Source organism: Annulohypoxylon truncatum (assembly GCF_022578515.1).
Source record: "Annulohypoxylon truncatum strain CBS 140777 unplaced genomic scaffold F4807scaffold_50, whole genome shotgun sequence".
NCBI lineage: Eukaryota > Fungi > Ascomycota > Sordariomycetes > Xylariales > Hypoxylaceae > Annulohypoxylon > Annulohypoxylon truncatum.
The window spans coordinates 163,694-180,296 of NW_025953836.1; the positions used below are offsets into that span (position 1 = coordinate 163,694).

Genomic DNA, 16,603 nt, shown 5'->3' on the forward strand with positions numbered 1-16,603 from the left:
GGCCCCCCCCGCCCGCCCCCCCCCCCCCCCCCCCGCCCCCCCCCCCCCCCCCCCCCCCCCCCCCCCCCCCCCCCCGGGCCCAAGACGTGGGGACCATACCACCGGCGATCACGAACCCGCCGTGGCGCGGCGATGGGCGTCGAGGGAACAAATAACGGATTCCTTCTCCCCGGATCTACCCCAGAAACGGCCGACCGAGGGCTTCTGGCTTTTTCGGTGGCTTGCTTACGGGCTGAAGAGGGAGCCTTGCCGGCTACCTGTATATCGGGTTAGAGTGCTGCGTAGGTAGGTAAGATGCTGGCCTAAGGTTTGCCTTTACTTTTTTTTTTCATGTTTGCGCTTCGGGTTATTATCTGCTTAGGTCGGCGACATGTCCCAGTTTATGGGGAGCTGGGCGCAACGGGTGACGAATGGTAGGGCCGTGTAGTCGAGGATCGGTGGCTGCCAACTAGACACAGGATTGTGGTTCGGCTGGGTTACCTGACCTTCGAGTAACCTAGTGCCCTTGGCAGCTGTGAGATGTATAGAGTATTTATCGGGGTATACATCCAGTATCTCGCTGTAAAGCCGTTCCATCCTCGACTATTTTCTTCGCGTCGTTTTGGTCATTGATGTTTGTATGAGCTCGGGGATGAGCAAACTAGCCCTCGTCCTAGGCTATCCCGTTTATCGACGAGTGTTTGCCAAATGTTGATACGTAGCGGTAACGATTTGCTTTACATGACCGTTGGCATTCTCAATCTTGGTCTGTCCATCTTAGTTGGATGAGGAGTTGATTTCCCTTGAATCAATTCGTAGCGATTATTGGTGTATTGGATTTCTAGTGTATATTTTTTGTATTCAGGCGCTGTACTGCTTACTATGCTGTCTAATACCGAATGCTATACTTAGCACATAGCAAATACTCGGTCAATACTTACCAGTAGGTGCCAAGCTGGTAAGAATTTGGGCTTATGATACATTTCTGTTGTTGAAAATAATTGGGTACCTATCTTGGTAGCTACTCCCGAAATGTGGGTATTGTCAATGGATGCTTGTGTCTTCTCGCGGAGATTGTAGCTATGGTAGATCGTATATCTTTCAAGTGTTATTTTAGCTACAATTATTTCTGTAGTTATCATAACATCGATGTTGTAGAAGTGATTGAATTACCATCAATCAAAGTGTTGTAATGGCACTCATGCTTGGTTTGATGCTCTCAACACGAATAGGGGTTACAAGCCAGATTCTGTCCACCTATACCGAATTACTAGGTACCTAATCGATCTAAGCATTCAGCTGGCTAAAATTAAGTTGCTGTTGCTATATTACTGATAGGTGAATCATGTAGGTTTAATGATGCTTCAACATGAAGGGGATGTATGTCTGAATAGGTAAGTCCCAGATGCATAAAATAAATTTGATAAATCACAGCTATAACCCCATGTCCCAAATATGCATTTCAATCTCCTCTCGAAATAATGCCGCAGCCACATAGCCCTATAGTAACGCCCCCCTTTCTGTGCGTGATGGTGTCAAGTTTTCAACAACTCCGCTCTACCCCTGTTCACTTGTGTGTTATTGGCTGACCTCTTCCTCTTCGAAAACAACTAGCACTGTTCCAGCTTTGCATTTGTCCTTTTATTCATGTCAGTAATATGGTACCTTAATTATAGAAACAAGTGACGACTTACACCCTCCTTATGCGCTAGCTTTTTGATAACACCATCTTGTGGTGATCGAATCACCGTTTCCATTTTCATAGATTCGATGCTGAACCCAATATTAGCATACTACTCGGCTCGCCAAGCCACGGAGAGGGGTTACTTACACGACAAGAGGAGCCCCTTTAGTCACTCTGTCGCCTTCCTCGACTTCAATCTTGAGGACTTTACAAGGCATTGGGGCTGCAACCGATGCCGTTACTTCCTTTAGTCCTAAGGCTTTTTCGTACCAAGTCGGAGACACTAGAGATAATTCTGTCTTGGCGCCGAGTTGAAATATGGTAATCTTACTGTCGTTGTTCGGATCCTGTATAACCGTAGTTTCTATCCGCGTATCTGGGAAGAAGGTGGTTATGCTCGTATTCTCCGAAGATGGAACGGGTGACGAGACGAGATTCTCAAAGACTTGAGGCTCCTCGCCTTTTCGGGTGACCCGGGCGTCGAATAAACTGTTTCCTTTCTGGATTATCCTGACATCCACCACTTCCCCTTCTTTTTGATCCAATAAATCAAGGGACTTGAAAGAGAATTGTCGTTCGCTGCCACTAGGAGAACCGAAACCGAGACTTTCGCCATGAGGTTCGACCGTCTCTGTTGGCTTGGTGGAGAATATGCCAAGTGCCGCTTGAACATACACTTCAGGCTTGATTACCACAGGATCGAAAAGGTCTCCTTTCCATTTGTCGATGAACCCAGTCTCGACATCGCCTTCTATGAATGCTGGCGATCTGCACAGACGCTTCAAGAACTCGATGTTAGTGCTCAGACCAACCACTTCATAATCTCGCAGCGCAAGCTCGAGCTTTCTGATGGCGGTCTCCCGGTCTCTTCCCCTAACGATAAGTTTTGCAATCATGCCATCGTAAGCTTCCGTCACCGTATCGCCCTGAATAAAACCAGCGTCGATTCGGACATCCTCGTTAGTCTTGGGAGTTTTCAAATGAACTAGATTTCCAGAGTCGGGTATGAACCCCTTTTCAGGATTCTCGGCGTATATCCTTGCTTCGATGGCTGCTCCCCTTTCCTGAATTCTGTCAATGATCTCCTTTTGTGTTAGTGGCAACTTCTCCCCAGCAGCAACTCGAAATTGCCATTCAACTAGGTCAGTCCCCGTGACCATCTCGCTGACAGGATGCTCAACCTGGAGTCGGGTGTTCATCTCCATGAAGTAGAAATTCCCCGTGTCCTTGTCGAGGATGAACTCTACCGTACCAGCCCCGACGTACCCCACTGCCAATGCCGCCGTTCTGGCTTTCTCCCATAGATCTAGTCTCGTCACATCATCCAAGTCGGGAGCCGGTGACTCTTCGAGTATCTTCTGATGTCGTCGTTGCACGCTGCAGTCTCGCTCCCCAAGGGCCACGCAGTTTCCATGCTTGTCTGCGAATACTTGGACCTCGACGTGCCTGGGCCTTACAATATACTTCTCGACCAACATAACCTCGCCGCCTTCACCAAAGGACGCCTTCGCTTCTGCCCGCGCGCTCTTCAACTGCTGAAGGAATTCGCCTTCCTCCATTACGATACGCATGCCCTTACCACCGCCACCTCTTACACTCTTCAGCAAGACGGGGAACTGTATTTGCTTAGCGTGTTCGAGCAATTCCGCCTCACCTTGCTCGCTTCCATGATACCCGGGGACGCACGGTACTCCGGCTTGAGTCATAATTTCTTTACTCCGTGCCTTATTGCCCATGTCTGCCATGGCCTGGGCTGGCGGCCCGACGAATACTATTCCCTCCTGCTCGCACCTCTTGGCGAAGGCAGAGTTCTCTGATAAGAACCCATAGCCTGGATGGAGTGCCTGGATGCCATGCTGCTTAGCCAGCCTCACTATTCTTTCGCCGTCAAGATAGCCATTAGCCGCACCGAGGCCTATGGAATGTGACGAGCAAGAGGCATGTTGTGATGAGGCGTCGGGATCGGTATATAATGTAGTGGTCTTTATACCGAGGCGTTCGGCTGTCTTATTTATCCTCAGAGCAATTTCACCGCGATTTGCAATTAGTAAGGAGGTTATGGGAGTAACTTGAGACTGGAGAGATGAACTAGTTGAGAGGTAGCGGGATAATGGACGGTGACGGAGGTGTCTAGGCTTTATTGAACGCATCTTGTATTGTAGGAAGGTAATTTCTTGGATTATTAATATTCTAACGCGTGTGAATATAGTATATATGATGCAATGAAAGAAGGAAGCGTCGGGAGAAGAAGTCAGCCATGGCGCTTCATTCCATTATCCCATTATTGAATTAAGTGAAGGCCGCGATTAAGCGGTCCCACCCCCGCGAAAAGCCGGCGGCCCGCAGGCGTCCAACCTTAATAAGCCGTGGAGATGGCCCAAGCTCCAGCCTCGGTGGGGTTTCCCTGTCAGGCCCTGTCAAAAATAGCAGGGAGGGGGCTTTTCAACCCTGAACCCCAACGTCATCATCGATCTGATAGGATCGACAAACCCCCAATCAATATCTCTCCAATAAAAACTTCACGCGACTACGATGGATCAGATAGCCCTCAACCATGAGGCCTCGGCCGGCGACACGCATAAGCAATTAGTGTCGTCGCTACCACCGGAGGTCGTACAATGTCTTGAAAACGCCCGTTTCGTGAGTCTACGATCCCGCCCCCGCCCCCGCCTCATCCGCTTGCCCGCATTGAAATGAGACTCCGGCCGCTGACAAGATCCGGAGTAGCTTCATCTGGCGACATGCACCGACAACCAGCCGCACGTCTCGTTGATGAATTATACGTATATCCCTTCCTCTCAGTTCTCTTCCGCGCCGGTTATCGTGATGACGACGAATCCCTCGTCTAAGAAGACCAATAATCTAGTCGTCAATCCGAACGTTTCGTTATTAGTCCACGACTGTGAGAACCCGCCAATGGTCTTATGATAGACATTGAACTCCATATACAAACACACATATATAATAAGATATATAATACGTAACATGCTAATAGAATATCAGGGGTCTCACATAGACCACCAACCCAAGGCCGACGAATGTCCGGCGGATCCCCCGGGCCCGAACACAGATCAAGCCTGGCGTCGTTGCTGCTGAATCTCAACACCAGTGCTATATCGAGCATCAGCGCCACCATCAACGGTACGGCGGAATTGGTGGCGCGCGGCTCCGAGGAAGAGTCGTTTTACCGGAGCCAGCACCTCGAGAACAACACATTCGACTCGGAAGGCGTCGTCGGCGCGTTTAACGGAGGCGGCGGCGAGCAGCTACCGGAGGACGGAGGCCGCGAGTGTTTCGTCGCGGGCGAGGAGGTACGGGTCATACTCGTGCACATCAAGGACATAAGGACGAGCGACTGGAAGGGTAGCGTCAAGGATTGGGTCCTGGCGTCGGAGGGTAATGCGCCGAACGTGAATGGCGCGAGATGAGTCCACAAGTACGTAGTTGAGCTGTCGACTGAAAGTCAGATGGTGATTTGAGATATGCTGGACAAGGTGTGTACACTTAAATTGGTATGTCTAATCTGGTGTATGGGATCTATTCTATGTACTATCTATGATGAGAAGGCGATTAATCACAAGCACATTCGAAAGATCAAGCATGACCAAGTTAGGGGAGCACTGGAAGTATGAACGGTTGCCCGGCTTCCGAACTTGTACTGCAAATGGTTCAAAATTATTTGGTTAACAGACTCATCCAATCGAAATGTGTATAATTACAACTCAATGCATCCATCGCTACCCAGTTAGGTATTGGCAAACCTCCGAACTCATTCACAAGGAGCTCCTCCGCAAAAACACTCCCAAACAGCACTCTCAACAGTCAAGTTCCAAAACTGATCTGATCAAGTTGAGTTAGTCCCGGCTCATATTATCTTTTTGATGAACTGGTCAGGGAACATACCAAGTTGCGGCTCGGAAGCTTTCTAACTGATAGATAATTCCACTCTTAGATATGTTTGGATTGGTTAGAATAGGACATATAATCAATCCTAGTTCATTTTCAATCCCGCTCTTCGAAGTCGGCGCAAGAAGTTCTCCTCTTCTAGCTCTGTTCCGGCGATACCAAAAATGCTTTGGTATATAGGAGCCATATCGTGTGGTCCACATGGTCGAGAGTCGCCGCTTGGTTTTCTTTTCTCTAGGAAATTGGCGAAATGGGACTGTATCATTTCTTCGGCAGTTTGGGTTTGAGACTGAAATACCGGTTTTGTCTTCTCTTCCTGTTCCGAGTCCTCACCGAAGTCCTGGCCGTCAATACATTCGTTGATATTGGTATATGTATTCACGATAGCTCCTTTGATACGCGTGGCCTCCTCCGGTGTAAAGTAAGGAGCACTGATGTAGAGGGGGTCTATTGTCTGGGATATTCGCTCCTGGGCAGCACGGTTGGTACGGATACTTCTAAAGTCGTGCAAAAGAACGCGAAGTTTGTAACCAAGATTCGGATCAGCTCTAATAACTGAAGTCGTCGTCCGTGTTTGCTCTTGTAGGTGCGCCGGCGCCGGTGCTGCTGCTGTTCGTTTGCCTTTTTCCTTCCCGCCTGCCATTTTTATTGATTCACTGAAAAGAATTTACTTGGGGCGATAGTGCTCAGTCTTATATACCTCTTATGACCTGCTCCTCAACGTTTGGCTATAAAACTTTGAAGCCAACTTTAATATGCTGCGCCTTCTTGTCATAGCCCTCAGTTAACCTTATCGCATCTGTCCTTTTTCTAATGCGCTCGTTCCAACCCATTGTTTACTAGCTCGTTAGTTCCGCCTAGTTACAGTTATGGCTGAATCTACGTAGCTGTTAGTTCCCTTGGAGATTTTGATTACACAGTTGAAGTAAAGCTAATCACGTAAGTTTTTATGTATAGGCAGGTAGGTATAACAAGTTGGCACTTGACAAGAGTGTCTACATTGCGGTATTAAAGTGCTCATTATATCTCTCTGGGAAGTCTGATTCTTTTCTCTTCCTCTATAAATATGAGAACTAATATTATACCTTTTTATTGTCCAACCGTACTGTCAGAAGCTTCTAGAGCACCAGAGCAACTCTGGTCCTTAAACGAAGAAATAACCCTGCTGAAGTTTTTACAGGTATCATGAAGCATATCTGAGATTCGAATCATGAACTTCACCCTCGAGGATTACCTCAAGACCATCAACACGAAAGGAAATTCCCAGGATTTTTCATTCCATATTCATCGCAGTAGCATGGCAGTGGCTGTACGTTTGTTGTCGGATGAAAGCATCGAAATGACATACAATCTATACTGCAAAGGAGATGCCCTAGCCATGAAAACTCACTAGCACAGAGACGCAAATTGTCGTCTCAGCGGGGCATTCTATCACCAGTGTCACGAGACGGAATTAGAAGACTGGGAAACAACGAAGTTGTTATGCAAGGAGCTCTAAACTACATAGGGTCGAACCAAGACTCACTTTGAATTATCGAAAAGTCGAAGAAGACATTCCTGGAACGAACATAACCCTGCTCTAAGACGTAAATAACCATTTATCCCATCCTGGTGTCGGCTCATTCTCGAAATTTGACCTCAAAAACGCCTATTGGGGAATCGAACGAAGTACACCCAGATGACAGACATGTGTTCGCGTTCTCGGTTCCGGGGTTTCCTCAGTTGCAACCTACTCGAATGCCTCCTACTACCTGCTAGGGTACACGGTATACATACATAGACCTTCCTCTGTCTAATCCACCCCAGGGCCAGCTGCCAACAGATCCCTCCAGAGCTACCTAAGAGCATTGCGGTCACTCTTAGGCCGCACCCAGATCCTCCTGGACCACTAATCAACTCTGACAAGCCCTCTAGCTACTAGCTCCCATGGAGGATGTTTCTAGTAACCAAAAGATATTTATCCAATCAGAGGTACGGCATGTATCCGAGTCTAGCAACATCACCACTATGAGCATTATCGAAGATGAAGCGAGCATGGTGACCATCAAGGTTAGAGACAGATTCGAGACTTTCACAAAATAATATCTACTTGGTAGGTAAGATCTTTATAATTATGCCTTGTGATATTCAATTTTTTGCCTGTACTGATATTCTACAGAATGATTTAGCTGCCTCTCCACCGAAATGCAAAACACAGTATCTCCACAATGCCGAAGGTGAGCGAGATGATCCAGGGCCAGATCAGTCAGTTACTCATCATTAGGCAGCCGAATATCAGGGGGATCTCGTCCGGGACATGAGCGAACTGACATCCCTTGGTGGTTATTCCTGCTCGAAGGTTTTGATGGGCAAGTGACCATACAGGATCTCGAACGAAAAAATCTTGAGGCTCTCGATATGTCTGGCATTCACATTTGCCATCACATCTGATACCGACGAAACCCAGTCTATCCGATGTGAGTGATATTTCGCGTATGATTCCGCCTGCTATGTATGCCTGTACAACGATATCGTCTAGGCATTTCAAACTGGTTAGCTGGGCGCAAGATGATAGGTTGTAAGATTATATTGGTGATTGGTTTCTTCGATATAGCAATATTCGTGCGTCGGAGGATTCCTTCATTCTGGTCTTGAGCCTGGCCTCGGTTCAGACTCACTTCCCGTTTTTTTGAATCGTTCTTCATCATGATCGTGGCGGATGCGAGCGATAGCTCACCACCAGACGATGACGAAGAATCCGATCTCGACGACTCGCCGACTGAGACTGACGACGAGGAAGATGACGAACGTGTAGAGATATTGAACGAGAGCTCGAACGAACTGAGATCCATTCCTTCCTGAAATAGCATGACGAGATCCATTACTCATGTATAGCAACATTCTTTACTTCGTGGACCATGGAAGGACGAATGCGCAGTGATATGGAACAGTGCCATGGAAATTCGATGCCTGAAGAGGAACTTGATGACTTATCTAGATCTGTGGATGGGTTCCGAGAGTCCTGCCAGAATTTTGCCCATAATTTAAGAACATTTGGGAACAAGGGATCTCGCTCGCGACTCGAGCCGACTGTAGACGACTATCAGTTGAAGGGACAGAAGCTGGATTGGTTGTACATTGTTCCTACATGTTTGAAGCAATCCGATCGTGTGGCAAATTCACGTCTACACTTCCTGCACGTACGTTTGTCTACGTCATTGGGCCGCGCCAAGTAAGAAAGCCGCCTTCGACATACTACAGGCTCAACTATCACGACCTTTGAATTTGACGCACTGGGATTTTAACAGGCGAACATTTTTGAAAATAGACGCCATCAAGCTCGCGGAAGCTAAAATGAAGGTGTGGTACGACAGACGACATTCGCCCCTTGAGGATCTGGGGACACATGCGTACGTGAAACTGGCCAAACCAGGACAGCGAGGATACCACCTAAATAATCAAACAAAGTTATCGTTCAAAAAGGTTGGGCCTTTCGAAATCGAGAAAAAGATATCACCCTATAGGTACAAACTGAAACTACCCGAGTGGCTGAAATGGCACCCAGTCATATCATCACAGCATCTGGAGACAGCAGAACGGGACCCGTACAACCGACCACAACCGACATCCGGACCCCTGAAGGTCGACGACAAGGATATTTATGTCGTAGAACAGATTCTCCAGAGCGACGAGGTTTCGGAGTGATGATCTTTCACCTCGACGATGAATAGGACGGAGGAGACATTCCGATTTCAAAGATTCAGCCGATTAACTTTCATTCGAAAGTACTCACCAAGGCGGAGAAGAAATACGGCATCACAGAACTCAAAACGGCATGTCTTGTGTGGTTATGTCGACTTGTGAGGATCCAGCTACAATCGTGTACAGAGGTAACCATCTTATTCACACTTCGTTCGACTTCATTGAGAGCCCAACATTTGGTAGCTCTGAGGTCGTTCTTTCTAAAGTAGGTCGGCAGAATAATCCTCTCCCACTCAAGTATGCCTAGGTATACATGCTAGGCAGGGCAATCGATTTGCTGGATTGCGCCACACCACATCTACCTATGAACCGCATAACCCTTTACTATCTTTGGTAGAAGGGTGCTCTTTTCGCCGATAAAGACCTACGACGAGGTTCCGGGGTGGTGTTGAATGGCTTGTATATATTCAAATACAATAAGGCCATTATTGCGTTGTTTGCGGTTGGGAATCTCCCCGATTCTGGCCTGGTAGAGGTGGTGGTGTTCGGGGCTCGGTATTTCGGTACTTCGGTTCTACGATTCCTATCTGAAGTTTCAGTTAGCATAAACTGAACAAAACAAGTCCGAATTGAGACATTTCGTACCATTGACAAAAGCCGCCAAACTGTATCTGTAGGTTGCGCTCCTACACCTATCCAGTACTTCGTCCTTAGCGTGTCTAGCTTGATGTCTTTGTGTAATCTCCCCGAGTCATCGTATGGGTCTGGCTTCGGAATAGGATCGTAAGTACCAACCACCTCAAGTGGCCTGTCGTTTCTTGCTGTTCTGTACCGGTTAAGATATGGTTAGTTGCTGGTCTGGAACTCATGCGCAAAGTTGCGCAAAGTTGGGGAAATTGTTTCGTCAAGCTTACCTCGCGTGGGCAACTACTATGTTGTAGAAGGGAGAATTTCTGCGCCCGAATCGCGCCAACCGAATCTTTATTACCATGCTGCTCGTCGTGCTTATCGGAGATGGTTGTTTGTTGGAAGATCGACTTATGGTGTGAGAGTCGAGGATAATCGCATTAAAAGTTAAAAGTTCACAGTCGCATTTGCACTTTGAAGTTCGGATTCAATAATTTTGACGGATCTGGGGACTATTTTCTCCGCCCTAGCCAATCGGGGGAGCTCCACTCATTTAGTCAGCAATCGCATGGCACTTACACCAGTGATGTCAGTCGATCGACTAAATTGCATACAACTTCCCCCAAATCATCGAAAAGAGGTTTTATAAAATTTTCCTAATTAATTTATCTCCTGGTACTAGGTGCTTGATAGTTCTTCGTTTGCCAAAATTCAGTATTCCAAAGAGCCATGGCATTGAAGGTGAGTTGTATATTCAAGAAACGAGAATCGTGCCAAGACAATAATTGTACAGATTGACTTACACCCTCATAGACTTTGTCGGCGAAAGCCGCGGCTGCTTTAGACAAGGAGCTCATGAGTACCGGTGCCTTTTCAATTGACCAACTCATGGAACTTGCTGGATTATCAGTTTCCCAAGTCGGTGCGTCTTTCATTTTGGTCGTTTGACTCTGAGCACCTATCTAACCACTATTTCTATCAAGTTTATCGAGTTTGCCCCCCGAATAGGGGTAATCGAGTGCTTGTGGCTTGCGGTCCCGGGAATAATGGTGCGCCAAATTCTCTAGCTACAGTCATATAGCCTTTCTAATGGATCGAAGGCGGTGATGGGCTCGTTGCAGCTCGTCACCTTCGCCATTATGGGTATTCGCCAACCGTCTATTATCCGAAACGGAGCAAGAATGAGCTCTATCAGGTATGTTAGTCGCCAAAATGCTATTTTGAATACTTTCTAAATACCGGAGCGTAAAATTGTCATGAACCTCTCACACCCTCTAATTCACCAAGTCTTCGACATGATTTAGAGCACAGTACCCCTGGTCAGCAATTTTAATCGTCCTGCTTCATCGATTACCCTGTATTAAGCTGCTCTATTTTCCTCTTCTCGATCACAGTTCGCTTCGCCTGTACATGATGCTTCCCAATTTTTGGCCAATACAATTACATGCTCGAGACACTGATCGTTGTCGTCGTCATAGCGACTTGCTAAGCAGCTAGAAGACCTTGAGGTGCCGTTTGTGGACGATTTCCCAGCTGCTTTGGGTTCGGCTGATCACATCGTGGATGCGGTTTTTGGTACGTTCTGCTGTCGTATTTCGAAAGTAAAAAAACTCATGCGAAAAAAGGCTTCAGCTTCTCGGGCGAAGTTCGCGAACCCTTCCCGGCTGTGATTCGGGCTTTGGAGGACACCAAAATACCAGTGACATCAGTTGATGCGCCGTCTTCTTGGAATATCGAAACTGGACCACCCGAGTCCGGTTTAGGTAGCAAGTTTAACCCTGACTACTTGATCAGCCTGACAGCTCCTAAGCCTTTGGTTAAATACTTCAAAGGTCGTCATTTTGTAGGCGGCCGGTGAGTAACTCATCGCGAACTCGAAGAACCGTCTAGCGGCTGACGTACCGGTAGCTTTGTCTCCCCGGGAATCGCTAAGAAGTATGACTTCGAGGTCCCCGAGTACAAAGGAGTTGACCAAATTGTCGAGGTCGGTACTGGAGGAGAGAAGCTCTGATGGCAGACATTCGGTCGTGTATAGAAATCGCTCGATCTGGAATTATCGAATTGTCGCGGGGGCAACCCCCCTTGCTGTGCTAACTGACACAGCAACCCCCAGTGCGACTGAAAGGACAAACTGGACTCGGGCATCTTCCTTCTTGCATGTCTTCGGTTTTCTCAGTTATTCCCCTAGGGCAGCGTAGCAGCGGAGGATGGTAATTTTTGCAGAACTCGACATAGATGAGATATTGCTTCCCGCAAACAGGGCATTCCGCGGCATGCTCAGTGCACATTAAATTTACAGAATGGCTCTTTGCTCTGAATTGCAAAGAACGCGAGATCATGGAATCGTCCCTGGAAGGACAAAAATCTCGACGACAACTGTTGGGTTGGCATACCATCCGTATAAACGTGGCTTAGTAGAGGTGGGTGTGGCTTTCGAGTCTGATATAGGCCGGAACACACGCTCACAAGAGTACTGTAACACGACCGCTAGAATCGCCACCGCCGGACCCAAAAAGCACATTTGACGGCTGATGTTCTGCTGATGAAACTTGCTGTGGCGATTGCAGGGCACGGGGATGCTAAAGGACCACTCCCCGAGAAATTGTACAAGAGAGAGACTTCTCATTTCTGTTTGCTCTAACAATTCACATTGACTGCCTACCTCTTTCATTTTTAATTTTTGTGCTGTCTAATCCAGCACCTAGCTTTTAGGTAGATGGGGGCAGGCATAGCTACTTTGCTCTGTAAAGCGCCGGAGCTTTTGCTCCCTGGCGCATGTGATAGGTCAGTATGGATCTGCGGCGCTTACCTTGTTAGTGGTGCCAGAAGACGGGCACTCTCTTTCGCACTTTTCCCTCGGTCTCCGGCTATAGTCAGGTGATTCTGCTGGATTCTAGATCAAATTTCACCGATCTTCCACACTACAGGAGGGACCCTCAATCGGGAACGAGCTCGTGAACAGAAGAATTATCAATCGAAAGTTCCAGCGCCGGCCTGTCTATTCTATCAACTTATAGCGTCCGATGGTGGTAGTGGGAATACGATATGGGTCACCGAGCAGCCCTGACACCTGGAGTATTAAACTATCCATGGCACTTATCTGATGTCGCAATGGCAGAATGGGTCGCTAGTAGATTAGTGACGATCAGCAGAGAAGGATGCGAGTACGACCTATACAGCCCTATAGGGACCTATCATTGCTAATTGAACACGGTGCCACAAGCTCCCACGTAGCCACGGTGCTTAGGCCACGAATGATAGGAAGAAGTCGACAATATCTTGCATCTATGACAGGATAACATCCTATTCGACCACTAGTACCGACGCGGTGGCGCCTGTAGTGCAAATGAGCTCCTTAAGATCAGTGATGTTTAAATTAGTTTACTAGTTTCCTTTTTCCTTGAGACCGTCTCGCCGCTCGCGTGGAAAATAGCAAGGGAAAAAAAGGGAGATCGACAAGGGACCATCGTTTCGAGAACGATCAAAATCCCCCACATGCCTCGGAATCATTCCTACACAACCACAAACCAGAGTGAAAAGCTCCCCGCGATCCGCATCACATAGAGGGATGCATACTCCTACCAGACGTGCCTGCGTGCGTAATTCCTCTTTACCTACCGACCAAATATTTTACCCACTCTGCATGTTTCTCATTTATTACCAATCCTCACCATATCGGCCTGAAACCACTGTAAGGAGCCAGTTTTATGCCCAACCCGCCAACTGTAACTGCGAAGCTTGTCCTCCAGGGCTGTCTGCTTGTCCCGCCTTTCCGCCCCTAGACATAGACGGGCTACCAATCTCACAGCGGTTCGATCCGGTCGGGGTAGGCGCCAAGCTAGGAGGTATGTAAACAAGAGACGTCGCAAAATTTAAACCTTTAACAGACCGCAACTTTCCTTCCTGGCCATATCGCTGGGAATAAGGCATCTCACTTTCATGCGAAATCGCTGGCATCGAGATCGCCAAAAACATATATTGCGGGCATAATATCTCGATCCCTGTGGATGGCACAATGTTACATTACTACGTATTCCAGCATTATGTATGTTTATCCCATTTCATTACCCCGTAATCTCTGTCCTCTTTGCTATCTTTAGCGAAACTACATAGTAGACTGCAGTGCTAGATATCTTTACAAATGGCAGAAATGGCCACCTATGGAAGCTAATCCGCTCCCTTGGGTCCTCGTCTAAATTGGTGAGTATAATTGTGGATTGTCCCACCTACTAAACGTCATTAGGCCTCGGATGAAGCCCCAGGATGTGTTATTGGCAGTCAACGGCACGCGATCTAGCGATCTAGGATCTTAATAACCCGGGAACCTTGACGATCCGAACCGGCAACGATGAATATTAGGTTAAGACACATGCTTACTACGTAGACTACCAGAATACGCACGGGGCTATACGGCCTTAACTAGCAACTTAACATAAGCTTGACCATATTTTTCATCAGCATGAGAGCGTTGAGAGTACCTACATTTACATTCGCCACCGCCGAGCCGTACACGGATACCGCTCTGCCGGTAGTGATATGCGATGCAAATAGCAAAGGTACATACATACACATATACATACATACATACATGTGCATTCTACCGCTACGAGTACTGAATGGGCAAAACAAATCCAGTGCAAGGAACGGCGTCACATGTCGCGTTTCTCCCGTCAGTCGCACAATAACGACCATCAGCGACGATCGCGGCTCCTTACGGACATGTTTAGCTTGCTAGGCCTTGCTCAGCCACAAGAACCATTGGACTGTCGGACATGTCCTAGCTGGCAGAAGCAGCCTCAAGCTTTCTAGTAAACCCGCCAGTCTCCGCTCGGAGCGAACCACACCCGCCAACCCGCCGACCCGCCGCTGACAACGTCGTACAAACTCGGGGGAAGATTTCGGGAAAGTTCGCCACCCTTCTCCCAATTATTAGCAACCGCCAGTCAATGATGATCTACGTTGCATGAGCCACGTAACGCCACATGCCGCCACACACCACAGCCACACTCATGGCTGTCATGGCTGAAGTTGTCCCCCTGGCATATCGTCACATGACCCTATTTCTTAGCTCAATCCAACTTCATATCTCTCCTTTCCTTTCCGCTTTGGCCGTTTGCTTCTTCGCCACCTTCATCAATTACGACAACATGTTCATCAGGGCCGAACAGCGAGGATATAGGACTCGCGTGGAGATTACCAGAACATACTATGCAGGACAAGCTTGTCACAAGCTAATACGGATACGAAGGGCAGAAAGGGCCTGTTAGCAGCCACTTCCGTCCGATGTACTCTGGTCGTACCGATGTGAATCCTGGACAATATCGCTTCTTTAACAACGGGCCCGGACCCAGTCGTACTATAAGCTCATACATATCTGCGTCCACGGCATACCCGTTAATCTTTTGCCGCAACAACGAGACGAGGCTTCGTCATCACGCTACCCTGTTTCAGATGACTGCCTAAGGTCGAACCTGTCTCTGCCAGGTGTTCGGTATCTGGATGTAGAAGGGATGACACAGGACCGGGGTTGCCTCACCTCTGGCGGTATACGTGTTATATTCGCCTCTATCATGAACCCTTTCTTCGGTACCACCGGCGGGGCTGCTTCAAATTGGATTCCTGCGCTGTTACCTACGTAGCAGCCTAGGTGTGCGGGATGGGCAGGATGGGGTAACTTTCATTGATGCCTTGATGAAACGTTCCAAACTACTGGGCCAGACTAGGGATGAAGATGGGCATCGTACTAGGCATCAGATTTCTCGGTTCCTTTGGTCCCGGTCACGGTGAGTCATCCTCTATACGTGGGTTTACTTTCGAGGATAGACCGTGTCTATGACGAGCTGATATATCGTGTCAAGGAAAGACGTTGGGTTATCTGAATCATCAATACTACATCCCAATACCTCAACAAGTGAGGTCGAAATGGAAACGGTGTCATGTTCGACTATCTATTACGTATTGGTTTTCGATGGCCGGCGCTGAACAACATATGAAACCTATCAAAAAGTAACATCACCATATCTCTTGCCCTGACTGTCCAAATATTTCGACTCCCCCTTGAATTCGCTCGTGGCATACTGGAAACAGTTTAGGCAAACCACTAGAGCCGAAACGTCATCCCCTAGCAATCCTCCGTTACGACCAGTATGCTAAGTGTCTTGGGGACCGCGGGAAGGAGTAAGCACGAGGTCACCCCGAATACCGGCCGCGTTTGCAGAGGTTAGGCTAAACTTCCTTCATGGCATCTCTAACGAGGTTCCTTAGGGTTATTCAAGGAATCAACATATTGCTAGAAAAAAAGCATAGAAGAAGCCTTGAACTTGCTAACACGGATCAGAGACCCATTCTGCACCGAGGTAAAAAATCAAGGAACATCTTAGTCTAGTATCGAAAAAAGTTCAGAGGAATAGTAGTGAAGACTCCGAATCGGGGAATCGAACCCCGGGCTTGGCGGATCACGTTTGATTTAGTATTATCGAGAATACTAATTCCATTCCATGAGAGCACCAAATGTTAGCCACTACACCAATTCGGATCCATGTTGGATGAAAAGTTGTTGTGGTAAACTTGGCTAATATGCTCTAGTTTTGTTAGCGCTCAGTCTACACCCATCAAGTGTCACTATTATCAATAGAAAGTACGTAGATAGAGGACTGATAACAGTTAAGTACATATCCCCTTCACTGGTGTAGAACTAATTCAATGAATATACTTGACAACAGCCCC

General features: G+C 47.7%; 4 protein-coding genes and 1 non-coding gene across 5 annotated transcripts; 2 read left to right on the top strand and 3 right to left on the bottom strand.

Annotated features, from left to right (window-relative positions):
- Positions 1 to 1,214: 1,214 nt before the first annotated feature.
- F4807DRAFT_445448 (carbamoyl-phosphate synthase L chain, ATP binding domain-containing protein) lies at positions 1,215 to 3,942 on the bottom strand. Its single transcript, XM_047999737.1, has 3 exons — positions 1,811 to 3,942; positions 1,674 to 1,752; positions 1,215 to 1,617 (listed from the first exon to the last, which is right to left on the bottom strand). The coding sequence occupies exons 1-3, from the start codon at positions 3,811 to 3,813 to the stop codon at positions 1,558 to 1,560; spliced, it is 2,142 nt and encodes a 713-aa protein (XP_047849405.1). The 5' UTR covers positions 3,814 to 3,942; the 3' UTR covers positions 1,215 to 1,557.
- A 139-nt stretch (positions 3,943 to 4,081) lies between these two features.
- On the top strand, positions 4,082 to 5,689 carry F4807DRAFT_445451 (pyridoxamine 5'-phosphate oxidase). The gene is made up of 3 exons (XM_047999738.1): positions 4,082 to 4,303; positions 4,391 to 4,565; positions 4,667 to 5,689. The coding sequence occupies exons 1-3, from the start codon at positions 4,196 to 4,198 to the stop codon at positions 5,089 to 5,091; spliced, it is 708 nt and encodes a 235-aa protein (XP_047849406.1). The 5' UTR covers positions 4,082 to 4,195; the 3' UTR covers positions 5,092 to 5,689.
- F4807DRAFT_471718 (putative C6 transcription factor) lies at positions 5,655 to 6,212 on the bottom strand (the record flags this gene model as incomplete). The annotated part of the gene is made up of 1 exon (XM_048002950.1): positions 5,655 to 6,212. One exon carries the CDS (start codon positions 6,210 to 6,212, stop codon positions 5,655 to 5,657), a length of 558 nt encoding a protein of 185 aa, XP_047849407.1.
- A 4,394-nt stretch (positions 6,213 to 10,606) lies between these two features.
- F4807DRAFT_471719 (YjeF N-terminal domain-like protein) lies at positions 10,607 to 12,144 on the top strand (the record flags this gene model as incomplete). The annotated part of the gene is made up of 7 exons (XM_048002951.1): positions 10,607 to 10,618; positions 10,691 to 10,799; positions 10,861 to 10,926; positions 10,978 to 11,072; positions 11,356 to 11,452; positions 11,503 to 11,731; positions 11,786 to 12,144. The coding sequence occupies 7 exons, from the start codon at positions 10,607 to 10,609 to the stop codon at positions 11,886 to 11,888; spliced, it is 711 nt and encodes a 236-aa protein (XP_047849408.1). The 3' UTR covers positions 11,889 to 12,144.
- A 4,152-nt stretch (positions 12,145 to 16,296) lies between these two features.
- Positions 16,297 to 16,412, bottom strand: F4807DRAFT_t149. Its single transcript has one exon. It is a non-coding gene; the product is annotated as a tRNA-Glu (tRNA).
- Between the last annotated feature and the right edge of the window lie 191 nt (positions 16,413 to 16,603).

Excerpts from the sequence above, each read along its gene's own strand:
- F4807DRAFT_445448 (XM_047999737.1), bottom strand. The coding sequence starts at position 3,813 with ATGCGTTCAATAAAGCCTAGACACCTCCGTCACCGTCCATTATCCCGC. Across the intron at positions 1,753-1,810 it reads AAAGGGGCTCCTCTTGTCGT|CATCGAATCTATGAAAATGG; the intron begins GTAAGTAACCCC and ends TATTGGGTTCAG. Across the intron at positions 1,618-1,673 it reads AGCTAGCGCATAAGGAGGGT|GACAAATGCAAAGCTGGAAC; the intron begins GTAAGTCGTCAC and ends CATGAATAAAAG.
- F4807DRAFT_445451 (XM_047999738.1), top strand. The coding sequence starts at position 4,196 with ATGGATCAGATAGCCCTCAACCATGAGGCCTCGGCCGGCGACACGCAT. Across the intron at positions 4,304-4,390 it reads GTCTTGAAAACGCCCGTTTC|CTTCATCTGGCGACATGCAC; the intron begins GTGAGTCTACGA and ends GATCCGGAGTAG. Across the intron at positions 4,566-4,666 it reads TTCGTTATTAGTCCACGACT|GGGTCTCACATAGACCACCA; the intron begins GTGAGAACCCGC and ends ATAGAATATCAG.